The sequence below is a fragment of the Stenella coeruleoalba genome (genome assembly GCF_951394435.1).
Source record: "Stenella coeruleoalba genome assembly, chromosome: 19".
Taxonomy (NCBI): domain Eukaryota; kingdom Metazoa; phylum Chordata; class Mammalia; order Artiodactyla; family Delphinidae; genus Stenella; species Stenella coeruleoalba.
Window position 1 is genome coordinate 52,751,378 of NC_137165.1, and position 21,564 is coordinate 52,772,941.

General features: G+C 44.1%; 1 protein-coding gene across 3 annotated transcripts in view; it reads right to left on the reverse strand.

Annotated features, from left to right (window-relative positions):
- Positions 1-21,564, reverse strand: part of SEC14L1 (SEC14 like lipid binding 1) — a 51,952-nt gene that overhangs the window by 14,151 nt on the left and 16,237 nt on the right. For all 3 annotated transcript variants that reach the window (XM_079904582.1, XM_079904583.1, XM_079904584.1), the window contains 4 exons: positions 3,295-3,444; positions 3,049-3,180; positions 1,681-1,809; positions 702-936 (listed from right to left, as the gene is read on the reverse strand). In XM_079904582.1, the coding sequence (XP_079760708.1) occupies positions 702-936; positions 1,681-1,809; positions 3,049-3,180; positions 3,295-3,444 (646 nt within the window). The remainder of the gene's footprint in view (positions 1-701; positions 937-1,680; positions 1,810-3,048; positions 3,181-3,294; positions 3,445-21,564) is intronic.

A 21,564-nucleotide genomic window follows, 5' to 3' on the forward strand; every position in this document is an offset into this window, starting at 1 on the left:
ACCCGTTGAAAAGTAACCAAGGGCACAGCTGAGCCGCAGAGAAGAACGTATGGAAAGATAAATGCCAATAATTCAACAAAACTTATGAGGGCAGAATTTTCTTGTATTTTCTTATTTTACAATGGGCACAAGCTTGAGAAATAAAAAAGAGGTGTGTGCGCGTGCACGCGCACGGGCATAACGCACGAGAAAGGCGGCACAGCGTGGTGGAGCCCGCACTGAGCCTCAGTTAACGCAGGTATACAATGCGAACAGTAAGCATTTCCTACCTAAAAGGAACGACCATGAAACGAGTGAACATTCATAAAGTGCTTAGAACAGTGCCTTGAATCTAGTAAGCCTAAAATGTGTCTGGTGATGATATAATTGTGTTAGAAAGATCAGTTCCTACCTTACAATTCCCTGAAGATACCTTCAACTGAAATGAAAAACGTTTCCTGGTCTCAGTAAAAGAATAACTTGATACGTCCCTTCCTGCCCATTTTTTAAAAACTCATAAAAATAAGAAAAACTTATTTTTTTTAGAAGGAAGTTTCTTCATTCTAAGAGAAAAATAAAATCAATGTGTTATATAAGCCAGAGGAAAGGGGACAGTAACGAGATCAATTTTCTGCTCGTGTAACCTCTAAGCGTCCCGAGAGGCAATGGCTCGAGGTAAGCCTGGAGTCTTGCTCTCAGAGCGAAGCCTCGCTCAGACCCACCGTCAGGGGTCCCCACCGCGGGCTCAGGCACCCCGCTCGGGGTGCTGAGGGGCTCGCTGCTCAGCCCTTCCTTTAGCGCAGGGTCTGGGACCACTACAGCCAACGGCGCTGCTGGTTTCTTGCAGGATGAGGACATCTCTGAAGAGGGTGCAAGGGAAGGTGGAGTCCAGCGGGGCACAAACGTGATGCCTTCTTCTTCTAGCTGACGAAGGTAGTACTCAATGATCTCTTTTCCCTTTGAAGCAAAAGCGGTTTTAAAGTTAGTATATACTGAGTTTTCAAATTATTCATCCCTCACGGGTTTTTAAAACCATGATAAAAACTGAGTTACATAAATAGGAAAAAGAAAAGCCAAATGCCTTTGTGGCTTGTTTTTTTTTTTCATAATCTTACTTCCTCTTCTCTAAAGGTCTAGGAAATCATATCTAAGATGGAATTTTTTATATAACCAGTTAAAAGCACTGATTTACCACACTGGTACTCAACATGTGCTTTGTGTCTCAATCCAAATGCTTTCCAGTATCACTTAAAACAAGCCTTCAGAAAGCACTCCTAATCCCATACATACTGATACGTTTCGCAACCCAACTGCCACAATGATGAGCAGCAGCATGAAAACCAGAAGGAAAGGAAGACTCCAAGGAAGACGAACTTCACCTCTCAGCGCCTGGGACCCGAGAGACCCCCTGAAATGCCTCTTCAGGACAGCAGCGCCTTCACCCAGCAGGGCCCTGCTGGCCCCGGGGCTTCTGGGGGCTGCTGCCCGGCCTGACTGCAGCGCTCACCTTTCCCAGAAAGCCCGGAAGGGGGGTGGGGCAGGCCAGCACCCGCAGACCCCTCCTCCTCAGTCCCCCAGCGACCAGCATCACCTGCAGCCCCGCCCACCCCTTCCACCCCCGGGAGCCCTGACTAACCCGTTCCCAGCCTCCCAAAGAGACTCCCGCCCACCCGCTTCCTTAAAATCCCAAGACAGACTCACTTTTTTAATGTTGCTGGTATACTGTTTCATTGCAATTTTTTCCACTGTACTTTCAAAACCAAAGAAAGATTTAATATCTAAACTTGCAGACTGTTCAAAACAGGTCCAATCTTCATTTTCAGGGTGAACCTGCAGGTAAAAGAGAAAGTATTCCCACTAATTATACTGACAACTGAGAATATCATTTGCTCCTCAGTCAACTGGTACCCAGGAGAAACACTTATTTTACTAATGATGTTATTATCATGAAAACAGCAGATGGAAAAATTACACAGAGAGGTTCAAATTCATGAAAAGGCTCAAATAATGTTTCTAAAATAGTCTAAAAGTGACTATTAGAAGGAGAGCTTCATTTTCGTTCTTGGTTCAGTCATTCATTCACCATATTCATCGAGCCATGTTCTCCACCATGAACAAAACCAAGATCCCTGCCTGTGAAGCTTCCAGTCTAGCAGGAGGAGACTGACAACTGGCCACAAACATACAGGTAAGAAATGATATCACTGTTGAAGATAAGCACTATGGACAAAAGCCAAGTTGGTGCAGGTTAAAGGGATAGAGGGCAGGTTACAGAACCGAACAGGGTGCTCAGGGCTGGCTCCATCGAGAAGGGGAGAGCTGAGCGAAGCTGGAAGGAGGGAAGGACGGGAGTCAAGCAGAGGTCTGGGGGCAGAAGGAGCAGAGGTCCTCCGGGAAGTTCGCCTACACGACCACAGCCAGCGAGACAGCGGGCAGGCCGTGCCCAAGGCAGGCAGGACAGCAGAGGAGAGATGAGGAGAAAACAGGGCTTCACGAGCCACTGCAAGGCCTCTGGGCTTTTCCTCTGAGTGAAATGCAGAGACACTGCAGGTGTTTGAGCCCAAAGAAAGCATGACACGATCTGACATACTTTAAATGGATCACTTTGGATTCAGTGTCGAGGATATATTGTAGGAAAGTAAGGGTGGAAGCAGAGAGACCTATTAGGTTTTTCCAATAATCTGGTCAGAGAAGTTCTTGAAAAAGGGTGGTGAGCAGTGAAGACGGGGGGCAGATAAACACACTCGGCTCCAATCTTCGGGGGACACAGTAGCCTGGGTCCCTCAATACACATTTCTAAAGTGTCAGAGTGGCCAGAAAAGACGTGGCATATTAAAGAACAAGTCAGGCCATCACTTGGCCACCTGAACTGCGACAACAATGTAATCCACCCTGCAGTACACCACACCTGCCGCTCCCGCTCGTCAGAAACCGGTGACTTTATGTGATGAAGAACTGCCCTCTCAGACAGAGGCAGCCCTCACGCACTGCTTAAAGCAGTGGCCAAACAGCTCGCAGAAGCTCCGCGCCAGCACACTCTGCGCCTCTGCCTGAGCGCCGGTTACTCACGCTGTAGCAGCAGTGCTCGTTGATGATGACGCGGTTAGAAAACGTTTCATTACGGGCCTCAATGTGCAAAGTACGTTCCCGAGAATTCAGTGAGTTTTTCTGGATAAAATAAACATAATCGACTCCTGCAATCTTTAAAACAGAAACAGAAAGAAAACGGGTTAATAACAAGAGCAACAGAAGCTATAAGCATAAGTTCATTTTGGCTTTGGGGGGACTGCCTTTTAAGGTGTCCTTTTCAGTTACCTTTTTCAACAGTCTAGGGGCATCTATATCCAGTTTGCAGCGCCTTTCTATAACATGAATAGCCCCATCTTCACTCTTGAATTCATTCACAGTGTCACTGTCCACAAACATCGGAATCAAAGGACACGTAGGGAACCTCCTTTCATAGGCCTATGAATAAAATTTTTTAAAAAAGGAATTGAACAAAGATGCAACCTGACAGTCTGTCTTTGACAGTCTCCCTGGAATAAAATCACCTCTTAATACATGGCAACACGTTACATCACAGCCATCTTCATCTTTACACCTTAAGCTTTCATGATGTTAAAAAGAAAAAGACATTCAACGTTAATGGACTGGAAGACTCAATATAGTAAAGACGTCAATTTTCTCCACGTGGATATAGAGTTTTAACAAATTCCTATCAAAATCACAGCAAGATTTTCTTCTGTAGCTTATAGACAAGATTTAAAAATTTATATGGAAAGGAGAAAGAACGAAAATAGCCAAAACAATTCTGAAAAAGAAGACCACATCGGGAGGCATCCCTCTCCTGGGGATTAAAGCTTACTACACGGCTACAGGAATCCAGGCTTCGTGCACGGGTGAAGGGAAAGACACACAGGTCAACGGACAGAGCAGAGAGCCACAAGCTGACCCACACAAACATGCCAACTGACTTTTTTTTTTTTAACAAAGCTGCAAAAGCAATTCAATGGAAGAAGGATGGCCTTTTCACACATATTACTGGAGAAATTACACACCCACAGGCAAAAAAAAAAAAAGGCCTCGACCCCTCGACCTAACCCCACACCTTACATAAAAATTATATCAAAGTGGATCATGAACTTAAACATTTCTGTAACATTCTTGAAATGACAAAATTATAGAAATGGATAACAGATGAGTGGTTGCCAGGGGTTAAAGAAGGGCGGGGGGTGGCAGGGCAGTGGGTGTGACTACAATAGGGCAACAAGACGGGGGCACTTGGGAGATGTTCTGTCTTGACTGCATCATGTCAATATCCTGGTTGTGATGATGTACAACAGTTTCCCTGGATGTTACCATTTGGGGAAGACGGGTAGAGAGCACATGGAATCGCTCCATAATATTCCTTGGGAATAATATGTTATTAATATACTATGAGTCTACCATTATCTCAAAATGAAAAAAACTTAATTTAGAAAAAAGAAAGAAAAAGACTTGCTACATAATTCATCCAAACTTTTAGAAAATGTACTTAGGCACCAGATTTAGTTTGCTCTGTAGCAATCTGTGAAGATTACCGAACTAAAGATACTGTTGAATTCACACTAAAACCTAAGCCATCCAAAGGATCACAGGTGTGCAAACACAGGAAACCACAGGGCATGGGATGACAAGTGTCTGGCCGTAAGAAGAAACCTAAAAAAGGCCCAGGGCTCGCCTCGCAGTTCTGCTCCCCCTATAATAAAGGACGGTACCGTGAGATGTTGTCATGTTAGATTGACGGACGCCACTCCCCTCTTAGGCGGGAGTAGAAACGGAGGCAAGGGGAATTGAGACACCCCATCTTTAATGACAAGCAAGCACAGATTTAAGGAAGAAATTTACGGTGTTGAAAGATTAATGAAAGTGTGGAAATGGCACAGACTGCTCTGACTGCACTTCTAACAAGGTGCACGTGGTTTCAGAGCACCATCATACTAAAAAAGTTGGCCTTCTTGGAGAAGTTCCCTGAAGTTCCCCTTCAACAGGCTCGACCATTTGAACGTAAGTACACTCATCACACGAGCGGTCACAGAAGACCCTGTAAAACACCAGAGTGACCTAGCAATTCCTCCACCCAGGATGTTCACGACCATTTCATTCCAAGTAATTCTCAGTTTTCTTGTATCTCATCTTCTCTCCATAACATTATAAAGTTACCCCAATCTGAAAAATGTATGCTGCCCTCCTGCTCTTTATATATTTATACTGTACCAAGCTAGGCAACATGGGAGGAAGGGGAAGAGGAAGCGGACAGTTCGGGAAACAGTGTCAGGGAAATACACAGGAGTGTCCTAAGAATAGCAAGTGCTGTAAGGGCTTAAGAAGAAGAAAACACACAGCTTAGAGGAACAGAGGGACGGAGGCTTCGGAAGGCTTCCAGCGAGAGGAGGCATTTACACCGGGCCTCAAAGCATGGAAAGGGCTGCTCATAGTCAGCGATGAGGGGAGAACATTCCCAGGAAAGAGACCCCAGGAGCGCGACTTCGAGGATACCTCGGGGCGTGAGCACAGAACCACAGCCGGCAGAGGAGGGAAACGGGGGCCTGCAGTGACGCCGTGACAAGGAACATCCCAGCTCAGCGCCAGCCGCGTAGCCAGGCCCCGAGAGCAAGACGGGGGTGGGGGGGGAGACCAGGACCAACAGGAGGCCCCGCCCTCTTCTGCAGGGAAGGAGGGAACGCTACCATGTGACCAGATGGTCAGGAAGGGAGGCAAAACCCACATGGTGACCAATTACATTTACTTTTTAAATGTTTTTACTTTGGGTGTTGAAAATATAATCTTCATGCTTATGTACTCCCCGCCATTCAAATACATTCTGAGTTCCGTGACTGCTACCATGGGATGATAAATCGCACGATAAGTCCCTTAATGCATATTATAATAAACAACGTTTAAGAAGTTTATTCAGCCGCTGAGATCGTAACATAGATAATTTAGGCCTCCACGAGGCCCTAAAATTTGTTAGTTTTAAGTACTGCACACACAAACAATTCTCGAAAAAAAAATTGCTGACTATCATTTGTTCTACACACTGACACTGTCTAAACTGACTTTTAAATTTTACTACATTAAAAAAAAAAACTGGCTTTGTCCATTGCAGGACTATGACATATCAAGAAACTGAGAATACAAGGGCTTCAAACAAAACAATTCTTTTTAAGTTACATAAAAGGTAGAGTAAGCACTTAGCAAGAAACAACCTAGGCTCGGATCTCTCCTATTTAAGTACCTGTTATATATCATTTTCAAAATACCCACATCTTTAAATTCTTGAAATAGAGTGGTCAGCATAAGGCATTACCCACACAAGCTAGCCCTGAATTTAAAACATAGTAAAAACTTTCCATTCCCTGTAAAATTATCCCTCCATGCAGATTCATATTTGCAGAGACATCCATTTTTACCTCGGTATGCCCCAACCAAATGGCATCTGAGGTATCCAGGCTAACGAGCCACTAATACAGGAATCGGTATGCTCCTCTCCAAAGCTCTGTCGTGGTGGAAAGTGGTTGGTAAGCATCTACCCTCCTCCCTCCACATCCGTCACCCTGCCACCAGATGCAGGGTGACACTCAGCCACAGGGCAGAGACCAAGTCCTTTTTCTCTTTGATTATCCAGGAGAACAAGGACCTTACTCAATGCCTAGTAAGAAGAGAGTCACTGTTCAATAAACATTTTTTGAAATATGGAATAAAAGCTTCCTAAATAAACCAATGAATCCAGCTTTTTGCTTCTGTGCTCACTTACCCTGGCCTTTCAGAGATATGTGAGGTTAATGAGTCCTGCGTACTGTTAGCATAGAAAACCCTAACTTTCTAGAGGGTTAAGGAAAAGGAAGACTGCAAGAAGTTGACCAAACTTTAGTCTCTGAAACTGCTTAGGATACCAGTACCCTAGTTTTCCAGCATGAACTACAACCTGTAAAGTTTCTGGAGCCTCTGAAAAAGAGCAGCATTCTGATTTTATTCAAAATAAAATATATAATATTATTAATATAATTAATATATGTTCTAGCTCCATCCACAGGAAGGGCCTACAAGTGATGACACCTCAGCTGCCATGAGCAAACTTGGCATCCAGATCTTGTTTCCTAAATACCATTCCCTACTAGAAAGGAAGCTGTGCTCCCTGGAGAAATGGCTGATCACAAGTCTGGAGCAAGGAAAGGTCAAGGTTAGTCTGAAGTATTTCTTACCAGAAATCAAGGAAGTGCTCAATGACTGATGGGAAACCAGCCTGAAGGGGTTCCACTTGCCAATCCCGGGATAATTTGAGCAACATAAAGAAAAAAGGTGGTAAAGCTTTATAAATCATAGAGTGATCCTCAAGAAATATGGGCGGGGGAGGAAATTTTACAGAAAAAGATCACCTAATAATCATAGAAGGAATGACAGAATTAGAAAAAATCATCATTCTGCAACCGTCAATTTATAATAACTGATTCAGGCAAGGATCATAAATGGTTGCTACAGAAAGGTAGTCGCTGGAAGATACCACAGTCTCAAATTATCGTCCTGCCGATCATTAGTGACAAAGGCACAATGGTACCTTTATAATGGAAAGATCTAGTAGACATCACCTTAACCAAACGATTGCACTTGGGACAATCTGACAATCCAATGGTTGCAATGGAAGCACACACAAACCCACGAAGTCCTCACGACGCAAAGGGCAAACTAAAGCTAATCGTGGGGAGCAATCAGACGAATCCAAATTGTGGAATATTCTACAAAATAACCAGCCCGGACGCTTAGAAAAGAAAAACTGTCCACGTCTTGAAAGGTGGACAAAGAAAGCAGGGACGTGTCTGCAATAAAGACAACTGAAGAGACAGGACTACGGAATGCAATGCTGTCCTGGTTCCTGGATTGGAATAAAAATAACTCTATGTACTCCTTATTAAATAATATTATTCTATCAGTGTCAAATTTCTCAGGTGTGATAATGATGACAGTTATGTAAGGAGAACATCTATTCTTCAGTATTTAGGGCAAAAGTGTTAATATGCAGCTTACTTTCAAATGGTTCTGCAAAAAAAAAAATATATGGTGTGTGTGTGTGAAAAAGCGAGATAAAGCAAATGTGTTAATTTACCTGGGTGAAATGTATACAGGTGCTCACTATACTTTATCAACTTTTTTTTTAAATGACATTTGTTGTTGCCTTTTTTAAAATATTTATTTATTTGGCCGCGCTGGGTCTTAGTTGCGGCACACAGGATCTTTGTTGCAGCATGCAGGATCTTTAGTCGCTGCATGTGGGATCTAGTTCCCTGACCAGGGATCGAACCCAGGCCCCCTGCAATGGGAGCGCAGAGCCTTAGCCACTGGACCACCAGGGAAGTTCCTTTTTCAACTGTTTTTTAATAGAAATTTTTCAAATTAGAAAGCTGGGAAAAATATTAATAGGAAAAGGTAACCCTGGGGGGGAAGTCCTCACGTAAACCAACAGTGCTTTTCCAAGTAACTGATTAAATACAACATTGTCCCATTTTATACGTGAAAATGTACACAACTTTTAGGTTTGCCCACAGCCCTAACCCAAGGCGCACCTGCTCCTCCTTGTGGGGCCTCCTGCCCGCGGCCGTCCACTGCAGCTCGGAGGAGACGCAGGCCCAGGGAGCTCCAGCTTATGGTTTTTCAAGAGAAGCCAGCAATCCGGATTTTATGAAGCTTCCCTATTTTTATAAAACCCTGTTTGGTCCAAAGAGCCCACACTAGCAGGCCTTCAATTTTATCTCCACAGGAAGAAATCTCTAGGAGAGAAGTGAGGAAGAACCCCATATTTCAACGCTCACCAGGCTCCAACCACTGCGTCAGAAGAGCAGAGGTAACTTTCAAATGTCTTATTTTTTTGCCAACTATCTGCAATATTATCAAGTCATTTCCTAATCACACTCGATATTTAACAAATACAAAAATCAAGAAAGGCTGAACAAAAGTAACTCTTCCAGAAGTAGTTTCTTCAGAGGGGGAGAAATGTTCTTTGATGTCTCCTCTTAAAAGGAAAAATTACTTTTGGAAGAGGAATAACCATTGTAGTCATTTGCTCACTCTTTTTGTCTAACTTAGTGATCGTTTCAATGGTAGAAGCAGCACTAAAGCCTTGTCCACTTGCCCCTGAGAGGAGAGCTGCTCCTGGGTAGCAACTCCCGCCCACCTTCCTACACCCACTCTTCCTCCTTCAAAAGGGTTCTGAGCCTGCAATTTGGGAGCTTGGAAACAGTACTTTCGGTTTTTAACCAACCTCCGAATGCAATTGTGACATATTAAAAGCTGGTACTGTGCCAAAGAAAACCATATTTTAGTGAAGACATTTCAACTTGTGCATTAATGAGCTTAACACTGCACAGTGCCAGGAAAACCCATTTAAAAGAAATTCCATTTAAAGAACCTACCTTTAAATTGAACTATGTTCATACCCAATTTAGCCAACAAACTAAGCCCGTTGCTTTCCCTCAACTTGTCTATCCTGTGGCACCAGGCTTGACCCTCATGAACAGATAGGGTTCCACCCTGGAAAGAATCAGTAAGTGAAAAAGCTAACCATGGCTTAAGTCTCTCTTAGAAGGTGCCAGTGTTCAAAGAAATATACAACATATCAAGAAAACATGGCAAGTTGATCAAAGTCCCTCAGAGTTATATTTCTACAATTCACAGAGTCTCAAAACAACAGCTACGTAAAGAGGGCCTACCATAACGCAGCCCTAGGCTAAGGTTCTGGAAAACACTCGAGTGAAAGACACAGAAACATACGACTGTACACAAGGGCAGCAGAGAGGCCCCAGGGAGAGGTGAGCCACCACCGAAGGGGCTGTATGACAACAACGTCCCGGCTGGGTGGTTCCAGAGGCTTCTCGGAGGAAGTACGTCTGCCGGGGGTCTTCAAGGGTGGGCAGCTTTACAGAAGTAACCCAAAGGTAAGGAAACATCCCTGGTGGCAGGGACAGGAGCAGAACCAAAAGGAAGCCAAGCTGGACGAGCCCCGGGGAGCAGCTAGAGCGCGAGGGTCGCTGCCCCGACAGCGGCAAGCTCCACGTCTGTGGCTGAAACTCAAGAGCAGACAAACGTCCAAGCTAATTCCAGACGTGAAACGTGACAACTGCCCAGGGAACCCGGGGCCTGGCACTGCACCTTGTCCCAGTTCAGCCCTCGGTGGGCCCTCGCACTCCACCCCTAAGCCGAGGTTCCAAATCACAGGCCATTTGTGAATAAATGTGTTCATACTCAACAAGATATGGATAAAACCGAAATTTGTAGAAATCTGAGCCCTTTTAAAGAAAAGTTACAATCCAGTTAGTCATGATATACTTCACTCATCCAAATACTTATTGACAACCCTATCATATTAGCTATTTTCAAACCAGTACAAGACCAACAAAGGAACAGCGGTCCCATGGCACACACAGCTGTAGTAGTAAGTGCTGCATCTAACCCAGCCATTTCCCTCAATCGCCCGTCTTCAGATAGACCAGCGCATCAAGGCACGACAACAGGCTGGATACCCACCGGTAAAATCAAACAAGGAAATAAAATGATTATGCTAAAACTAAAAAGATATATATAAAAAGTTAATATACTCCAAGCCATTTCCCTTTAAGATCAAACATATCTGACGTTTAAATTATGAATTTCATCTTAGACAACCTCAAATTCCATGGTCCTGATAACACTTTTTTTTTAATTAATTTTTATTGGAGTATAGTTGCTTTACAATGTTCTGTTGGTTTCTACTGCACAGCAAAATGAATCAGCCACACACATGCATACATCCCCTCCTTTTTGGATTTCCCTCCCCTTTAGGTCACTGCAGAGCACTAAGTAGAGTTCCCTGTGCTATACACTATGTTCCCATTAGCCGTCTAGTTCATACATAGTATCAGTCGTGTGTAAGTGTCAGTCCCAACCTCCCAATCCACCCCACCCGTCCCTTTCCCCCTTGGTATCCACACATAACACACTTTTTCCAGCGGCAATACTTAGTCTGGAAAAGACTTGAGTTCAACCTGTGGTGCCATAATGTCTAAGGAAAGGGCACATAACCCAATAAGAGGTTGATTTCTTTTCTAGAACCTTCTCGTTGAAATGTGATTTTGATGAATATTGTGGAGGGCACAATTAGAGCTGAAAGAACAGATGGTGAATGCATTGCTCACATACCATGCACCAAAACTCTTGCAACTCCAAACATTTTAGACAGTTTTACCAGGAACGTATCCCTTTCTCCCAACACGCACTCCCACAGTGCACAATGATATAAACCAGCTCTGTTTACTTTTGATAAATGAGCCATTTCAACATACATTACTCTGCACAACAGAGGGGGAATGCGCAAACACTGAGAAGAAACGTGGGGAATTTTGCACCAACACATCACAGTTTCTTTCACTCATAAATCCACTCCTTTGCTTCAACGGTCCTAAACATGAAATCTTTTTGTTAAAGGATAAGACACTTCAGAACTGCTTCTAAAATCCACATCTCTTCTCTTGGGAAACAGCACACAGACTCAGGGCCTTTGTGCCAATTGGCGTGTCAGGCCTGCATGAAGGAAAGTCACTACTTCCAGTGACCGTCTGTGTCCTCTGCACTTCACTCACACCTTTACCACCTGCCCCTTAAAGGACCTTCGGACGACTATTACCAGGCAACAGTGACAATTCTAAAGGACCTGGTAAAAACTACCCACAAAATTAAAAGACTTCACACATAAAAAGTTTTAATTCCACAGAGAGGTCAATAATCTGATTTATCCATACTATGATATTTTAAAATAGTATCCAAAAAGAAAAAAACAGTAGTAGGGTTTTTTTGTTTTTTTGTTTTATTTTGGCTGCGTTGGGTCTTCGTTGCTGCATGCAGGCTTTCTCTAGTTGTGGTGAGCAGGGGCTACTCTTTGGGATGTGCAGGCTTCTCATTACAGTGGCTTCTCTTGTTGCGGAGCACAGGCTCTAGGCTCATGGTCTTCAGCAGCTGCAGCACGCGGGCTTCAGTAGTTGTGACACGTGGGTTCAGTAGTTGCGGCTCACAGGCTTAGTTGCTCCACAGCATGTGGGATCTTCCCGGATCAGGAATCAAACCCGTGTCCTCTGCATTGGCAGGCAGATTCTTTACCACTGCGCCACCAGGGAAGTCCCAATACTAGGGTTTTTGATCTCTTAAAATATCTGGTTCGTGATGCCCATGTACTTGACTCTACTCCACAAGGCAGCATTCTTGCAGATCTGAATGACGAGTGGGATGGAAGTGCTCTGAACCCAAATTCAGGGCGATGGTCTCTTCCCAAACAGCCACATAAGTTGTTCCTAGAGAGTTCTACCAATTTTAAGATTTTTTTTTTTTTTTAGTGGTACGCAGGCCTCTCACTGTTGTGGCCTCTCCCGTTGCAGAGCACAGGCTCCGGACGCGCAGGCTCAGCGGCCATGGCTCACGGGCCCAGCCGCTCCGCGGCACGTGGCATCTTCCCAGACTGGGGCACAAACCCATGTCCCCTGCATCAGCAGGCGGACTCTCAACCACTGCGCCACCAGGGAAGCCCCCATTTTAAGATTTTCTACCACAAATTTTCCTAATCCTTTGGGTCCTAGAAACAAGCACTAGTTCATGACCGCCCCCCCGCAAAAAAAAATATCAGCGAGCAAAGAAACAAAGGAGTGGGTATAACAGAGGAGCAGGCAAATATCAGCAAAGAACTGGGACGTCACCCATAGAGTATAACCGGACAGCGCCCGCCACCCCCGAACTCTCCCTGCAACATACTGTGAATCGTGGTTGCGATTTTACACTGCACATACGACAGTCACTGTCCTGCTAACCAACTGTTCCTGGTTCATGGGAAATGTCTACATGTTAATATTTTATAATGTTCAGCAAAAAGTACCATGGCATCTAAGTATCTGAGTCATCGCTACGAGGTCAAAACAAGTAGGAAAACAAAGAATTCTGCTTAGAAGAAAAAGAATCATCTAAACCTGCTTACAAACTGGCTTGTTCACATTGGCTAAAGCAAGACTAGCACGGGGCTCTTGCTTTAGATACAATGCACAACAGGAAGCCAGTCTCAGGTGGGCCCTGGTGGAAGACGGAGCAGACATTACCCCTTCTCTCCTTGCCAAACCTAACACGTACGTGGGTGCCGTACCGTGAAAGCCGTGGCTTAGCGAGGCCTTCCAGAACACTGTACCGCAAAGTGCTTGTAATGTGTTCCTCTTCAAGAATTTCCAGGCAAGACCACCTGCAAACTTTTGTTAACACAATTTAACAGACTGACAAAGTTACTGGGTTTTCAAATAAACTCAAAGGATAATCAGTATGCTTGATTAACTGCATCTTCTGCATGTTAATTTAGGTTAGAAAACGATAGCCACCCACACTTGTCCAACTGTGTCACTTTCTGAAAGATCTCAAGATTGACATCTAAGTCAATAGCCTGGGGGCTCCATACTTCCAGCGGGTTTATTTTCTTGAAGATAATCATTGATGACATTTCTGACTGGCTTATCTGGGGTCATCTGTCCTTTAAAGCACTGTCACTTGGTGCTCTGTGTCAGAGGTTCCCAAATCTCGGTTTACAGCACCCTTGGAATCTCAGCAACTTTTTCACAGTGCCCCAAGGCCAAAAGAAATACCATTTATTAGATTAGTAGGTCCAAACAATTTAAAAAGCATTTGTGTCTTAATAACTTAGTAAGCATTTGAAAGAAATAATGCACTTAAGTTGAAGGAAAAGATGTTTCTGTTTCATTCCTAAATGACCAGAACTACGTGCGGGTGCGCGCGCCTCTTAAGAATCAAGCTGGAGCCACACTGCTGCCCCAGTTTCCTGGAGTTGGACACCAACTCCTCTGAGGCACTTGCCTTTAGCACAGCAACCACTGCAACCCTAGCTTCACCAAGATGCGACACCATCAAAAGAAATGCAGTGCGATCCTGAAACCGTGAACTACCTGAACTAGGAGCCTGCAGTGTTTAAGAAATGTGGAGTATCACTATGCTTCCTCAAAAATTAAAAATATCCCATAGCACTGGGGTGCTCTGGGGTGTCTCAGAGCACAGTTTGGGAACTGTGGCTCCAAGTGCTTTAAATTTTATTCATTCATTCACAAATCCCTTGCCTATAAATACATTATTCAAAATGCAAACAAATGAGCTTCAATCCAAGTGATTATCCTCTACTATCAAACTTTCAAAGGGTCCGGTGTTCAAGTTGAGTTTCCAATTTCTGCATAAAAGCCTTCAAAAATCTAAGAGAGGGGTGGGCAAGCCTTTGCCATAAGTGAAGGGCCAAATGGTAAATATTTTCAGCTTTCTGGGCCAGTCTCTGTGGCAAATATTCAATTCTGCCTTTTGAGGACAGAAACTGCCACAGACAATATGTGAACAAATTGAGTACAGTTGGGTTCCAATGAAACTGTATTTACAGAGACTGAAATTTGAATTTCATATACTTTTCACATGTCATAAAATAGTCTTTTGAATTTTTCCCAACCGCTAGAAAATGTAAGAATGATTTTTAGCTTGTGTACAAAAACAGACAGCAGGCCATCGTGTGCCCACTCCTGATCTAAGAGATTAACTGTAACAGGTTCCATTTAATTATTTTCTCACAAAAATTCAAGAGTTATTTTAAATGCCAACCAGTCAAAATTGTGAAGGACAAAAACTTGAAGTAAAATAGAAAGGACTATAAAACCAATGGACTGTCACTTACTGTACTTGTACTTAACTGTTCTCCGTTATACAGAGGGGTCCCAACAAATGCACATCTAACTTACATACACAAATTGGACTATGTACGTTTACCCCAGAAAAGAAAGTGGGGAGCAGGGGAGAGGAAAGAATGAATGTGAATAATGAAGGTAACTCCTACCATTCCACTCAGTGGAATGCACTCCAGAACCATCTCTTCTATAACCTGCAGCCACCAACCACATGCGGCTATTTAAATTTAATTAAAAGCAAATAACATTAAAATTCAGTCCCTCAGTCTCACTGGCCACATTTCAAGTTCAAGAAGTTGCTCTGATCGTCTTGACTGACTCACCATGAATAACTTAAATCTGCAGCAAACATGCTGACCTGACAACTACATATCTCTGTCCTCGTTACTGTCCTTAGAATGTCTGTAAGGCTGTGGTGGCACATGCCCAAAATAATAAGTCTTATGACAAATTTCTTCTCTCCATGAAACCCAAGAGTCATTCGTACTTGTTGATAAATGAATCTAGTATGAGTTTCAAATCTGTTTGATCAACTAGGCTTTTTTAATTAAAGCCTTTTGTCTAGAAGTAGAATAGAAGGCTGCGCTACCTATTTAAAATTTTCTGGCATCAGAGGGAAATTTTTCAAAAAACAGGCAGCAGGGCTTCCCTGGTGGCGCAGTGGTAGAGAGTCCGCCTGCCAATGCAGGGGACACGGGTTCGTGCCCCAGTCCGGGACGATCCCACATGCCACGGAGCGGCTGGGCCCGTGAGCCATGGCCGCTGGGCCTGCGCGTCCGGAGCCTGCGTCCGCAACAGGAGAGGCCACAACAGTGAGGGGCCTGCGTACCGGGGCGGGGGGGGGGGGGGGGAACAGGCAGCCTCTGAACGCACACCAATCATAAAGCCAACTTACAGGTAAACATCAGCTAATTCTTTCAAGGACAGCTGACTGAGGTGGCTCAAAGGCCTTTTCTGAAGAGATTCTGGGGGCAGAGGGACCACTGTCAGGCCACCGGCCCTGCCCCTCCCAGGTGTGGCCTCTGGAAGCCACACCTCCCACCCCTGCAATCTCCCTTCCTGTTCAACTCTTCCCCCAACTTTACCCACTGTATCCCTCCCTCTCTAGCTCCCCAAGAGTTAAAGATCTAGTTTTGTTTTCTGCCTAGAATATAACCTCAGTAACTGGTTTTTTCTTTCTTTCTTTTTTTTCTTTTTTGGTTTACCAACTGAAAAGTAACCCTTTGTTTTCTAGTTTACAAATATTAATCCTAACTTGAAAATAAATGATAGGTTTTACTCTTGATTCTAACATCTAAAATATTAGAAAGATACTACTGAATGAAAAAGTATTATCTTTTTTTAATGCCTATGTTTTCCACTGCAATGTATACAAATAATGGAACATTCTTCAGCAATACAATGTAATGAACTATCTTTCATCCACAATGAATGAATCCAAAATAATTATGCTGAATCAAAGAGGCTAGACAAAAAAAAAGGTTAGATTCTATTTCCGTAAAATTCTAGGAAATACAAACTAATTTATAGTAACAAAAGGCAAATCAGTGGTTGCCTGGAGGTGGAGGTGTGTTGGTATGGGAAGGAGGGAGAAATTACAATGGGACATAAAGCACTTTCGGGGTGATGGATATGCTCACTATCGTAATTATGGTGACGGTTTCACAGGTATACATAGGTCAAAACTTATCCAACTATGTATTTTTAAAACATATAGTTTATTATTTGTCATTTATACTTCAATAAAGCTGAAAAAGCAATAAAAACACAAATACATATAGTTTTAAATGGAGGCCAACTCAGGGAAGCATTTCTAGTAGTGACCAGTATTTCCTGATAAAGAAGCTTGATGCGCCATCATCAGCACAGCTGGAAAACTCAAGGTTAAGTGAAAAGGAACGCAGCATAAAGGCTTTATTCACAATTGCCCAAAACTGGAAGCAAGCAAGATGTCCTACGAAAGGTGAATGGATAAACAGACAGTGTGTGGTACATCCACACAGTGGAGTCTTATTCAGCAATAAAGAGAAATGGGCTATCGAGACACAAAAAGATGTGCTAGAAACTTAAATGATTATTGTTTAATGAAAGAAGCCTGTGTGAAAAGGCTGCAGAATGTATGATCCCACCTATCTGCCGCTCTGGAAAAGGCAACACTACCGAGAGAATAAAAAGACCAGGGGCTGCCAGTGCTGGATGGGAGAAGGGAGGGATGAAGGGGTGGGGCACAGAGGAGTTATAGGGCAGTGAAACTACTCTGTAGACACTGTCCTTGTGGACACGTGACATTACACATTTGTCAAAACCCCCAGGCCTGTACTAACAGAGAGTGAATCCTAATGTAGACAGTGGACTTTAGTTAATAATAACGTATAAACACTGGCTCACCAATTAAAACAAACACACTACGCAAGATGTTAATAACAGGGGAAGCTGTAGAGGGGTATATAGCAACTCTGTACTATCTGCTCAATTTTCTGTAAACCTAAAACTGCTCTAAAATCTACTAAATATGAAGAAAAGAGAAAGGGATCAAGTAACACCTTGGCCAAAGGTAAAAGCCTATTAGCTACCTGTGGTATAAAAAAAACAAAAAGAAAAAAACTTCTTCTAAGAAGAACCTAGAGAAATTCGTAACATCATTTATTCAACAAACATTCCCTCCAGTGCCCATGACAGGCACTGCAGAGCAGGCACCAGGGACGCAGGAATGGAAGGCCAGGGCCCACCCTGCCAAGAGCTCTCACCAAGGTGGGCAAGGGGGAAGGAGCCAGCACTGCCTCCCCACAGCCGCACCATAAGCAGGTTCATGAAGATTAACGCATGTACTGGGCAGACTCTTCCTGTGAAACAAGTTTCTCCCCACTTTAAAATGAGGAAACAGGGGCTTCCCTGGTGGCACAGTGGTTAAGAATCCGCCTGCCAAGGCAGGGGGCACGGGTTTGAGCCCTGGTCTGGGAAGATGCCACATGCCGCGGAGAACCTAAGCCCGTGCGCCACAACTACTGAGCCTGTGCTCTAGAGCCCATGTGCCACAACTACTGAGCCCGTGCGCCACAACTACTGAAGCCCGCGCGCCTAGAGCCCGTGTTCTGCAATAAGAGAAGCCACCACAATGAGAAGCCCGTGTACCGCAATGAAGAGTAGCCCCCGCTCGCCGCAACTAGAGAAAGCCCGCACGCAGCAATGAAGACCCAACCCAGCCAAAATTAAATAAATAAATTTATTTAAAGTATATAATAATAAAATAAAATAAAATGAGGAAACAGAGGCGGAGAGAAGTCACATCCCGGGATCTGAACCCAGGCGTGTCCCAGAGCAACGTCATGTCTCAGAGCACAGGCCCTGGGAGAGAAGACCCGCCTTCAAGCCCAGTCCTACCATCAGAAGAGGGCCTTGGGAAGGCTACTCAATTTCAATGAGCCTCAATTTCTTCATCTTCAATTCATCTTAGTTTCTTCATCTGCTTTAACGTACAGAATTGTGGAAGATTAAAAAAAGAAAATGTAGAGTGTTTAGCAGCCCTGACACAGAATAAGTACAAAAAATGTAGCTACCGTTCCAGGTTGCACACAAACTTCTCAAAGAAGACAAAAGTGATCACTAAGCAAAGACACTGCCACCCACAGTCCAGGAACTAACTTGGCTCTGCACAAAAAGAGGAAGAGTAATTTCTAATGTGAATGGCTTTAAAAACTAAACATTTTCATTTGACATTTACCTTCTCTACTATACTTTGAAAATGCACCCCCAAAACCCATGTGTTCACCAAGCTAAAATTAATTATATCCTCCATGGCCCTAAAAACACAGGATGTAAATCCATGAGGCTTGGTTGGAAACTAATTATTTTAAGTTTATAATTAGCCAACTGAAAAAAAAAAAAGGAACTCGGTGTAAGTAATATCATATAGGTCTCCTTCCTTCTTTAAGGAAAAGAAAAAGCCAAGAGGGGATAAAGATAGAAATGATACTATTTCAATTTAGGCACTGAGTAAAATATTCCCTCTGTAATATGAAATACAAGAAACACATGGATTTAGTTATATAACTCATTAATTAGCTAAATATACTATACTCAGTTGCTAGAAGCAGAAAATATGGCCCCAAAGATAAATGACCAAAGCTGGGAAGAGAACTTTCATAAAATAAATGGGGAGAAGGGAAGTTGCTGAGGAACAAGATGTTCTCTGAAAGGTTAGGGTTACAGGTAGCCCTGAATCAGGCTTAATGCTAATGGTATTAACGCTTTCCACAGAATGAAGAAACACAGTATACTTGGAAGGGAAAGAACTCGCGTCAGGAAACGAATTGCTCAGCTCCCATCATGGCCTGAATGAATGTAAACATCAGACTGCTGTTCCCACAATCCTGGAACGTCATCTACTGTTCCAAGGACAAAAGCCTTCTCTGGGTAACCTTGCACAACTGACTACCCGAGGGCGCCAGCACTCATGGCCTCACACTATTTTAAACTCAGAGCTCCTAGCAACTTGCCGTCCACTCCCTCCCTGCCACCCCTACCACCCAATTACCGGGTATTCACCTCAACTACACAACAGCGCCCTTTCCCTCCTCTCCTCCAGCACTGTCACTTCAGGACTCAGACACAAACCAAGGAGCTACACGGCAGAGCCAACAGAGAGCCTGGGCTGGAGTATCACCAGGCCTTGATTTGAATCTCAGTGGTACCACTTACAAGCGCCAGCCTTCTGTTACAGAAAAGAGCAAGAAAGGTTGCAAGCCACCAAAGATGGAGCAGTAGGGGGAAAGCTTACTGCCCAGCTGGGAACCAGGTCAGACACAGACAGATCATAGGGAGAATGAGGCTGGGGGAAGAGGACTGGGGAGGAACCGCAAAGCAAAGACTGCAAACTCGCTCTGTCCAGAATCAGGAAAGCCAAGGGTCTGAGCGCTGCCTGTGGAGGGGCGAGATTGGGTTTGCCTGGAGGCGAGCCAGCTGCAGGCAGTCTGGGCTTACATGCAACCGGATCAGAGCCATGCCACCTGGGCCGTCTGCACCACGGTCAGTGGGCGAGGCAGCCAGGGCAGGGATGGTTACTTGGCAAGCAATTTAAATCTCAGTTTTCTCATTTGTAAAGTGGATTAAGAGAAGAGCCTATCCCACAGGTACAAACTTCCAGTTATAAGCTAAGTAAGTCCTGGGGATGTTAACTATACTGTATTGGACATTTGAAAGTTGGTAAGAGAGCTTAAAAGTTATCATCACAAGAAAAAAAAATGTGTAACTGTGAGGTGATGGATGTCAACTAAACTTAGGGTAATCATTTCACAATACGTACATAAATCATTACATTGTTAAGTGAATACAATGTTATATATCAATTATATCTCAAAAAAGGGGGGGGAGGAGAGGGGAGAAGAGCCTACCCCACAAAGCCAGTGTGAGCAATGAATGAGACACTGGCATACAGCACCCAATACATGCTCGTCATTACTCTTAGGTCTTTTAGACGTTCTTTAAGTGTTTCTTAAATGGTGGTTCAGCTGTGAGACCCCCGTGTGCGCACAGGGGCCCAGGCAACCAGGTCTCCTCAAGGGGCTGTATGCTGTCGGTTGCCCACTGTGTGCTCAAGGCCTAGCACAGAGGAATGCCCTACCAGTCCCCTCCAGGAGATAAGATAAGAAGACTTCTGAAGGCAGAACTCGTTTTGAAATTGTCTCCCATCCCCCTGTGGCATCCAGGCCTATTTTGCCTTCCCATTACATGACTAACATTCTCCAACGAAATTGCCTTAAAAGCTTAAAGCTTTAAGTTAAAAACATGATACAGCTGCATTTGAGGGCCATTCACAATCTAAAATTTCCTTCATGAAAAGCAAACATGACCATGAGAATCACAAAAACATAAAAAGATATTTTTCCCCCCACCATTCCCCTGTATGGTGACACAGCAGAATCAAAATGTTTATGCTGTGTTAATTTCCACAGATTTAAGTCAGACCCGGAAGCTGAAGACAGTGCTATCCCTATTTTCCATTCTCAGCCTTGCCAGTCAATACTCAATTTTAAGTCAAAGAACTGTGACTCCTGATCCATCGTGCAAAAGGGCTGCCCACTATCACTGAAAACAGTTGAGCCAACAATTCCCTCAAGTGAATGTTTATCTCCCTCCCCACCCTCAGGTTGGTTTCAACCTTGGCTGAGTGTCAAACAAAACCCAATTTAAGGACCTAACTGACTTGGATTCATGAAAGTGTAGCAAAATCTATCTCAGAGAAACGGTTTGAGTAACGTACAAAAACCCCTTTTAAAAGATAAAAGTTTCCTTGGACCTTTAATGTTAACCAGTTATTTTTATTGTAATGTTACTTAAATACATACAAACAAACTGGGCAAAAACTCATACAGTTATAAAATTCAAACTATCCATATAGGTACTTCCCTGGCGTTGCAGTGATTAAGAATCCGCCTGCCAATGCAGGGGACACGGGTTTGAGCCCTGGTCCAGGAAGATCCCACATGCCGCAGAGCAACTAAGCCCGTGCCACAACTACCGAGCCTGCGCTCTAGAGCCCACGAGCCACAACTACTGAGCCCGCGCGCCTAGAGCCCGTGCTCCACAACAAGACAAGCCACCGCAATGAGAAGCCTGCGCTCCGCAACGAAGAGTAGCCCCCGCTCACCACAACTAGAGAAAGCCCGTGAACAGCAACGAAGACCCAACGCAGCCAAAAATAAAATAAATAAATAAAATTTAAAAAAAAAGATGGGCTTCCCTGGTGGCGCAGTGGTTGAGGGTCTGCCTGCCGATGCAGGGGACACAGGTTCGTGCCCCGGTCCGGGAAGATCCCACA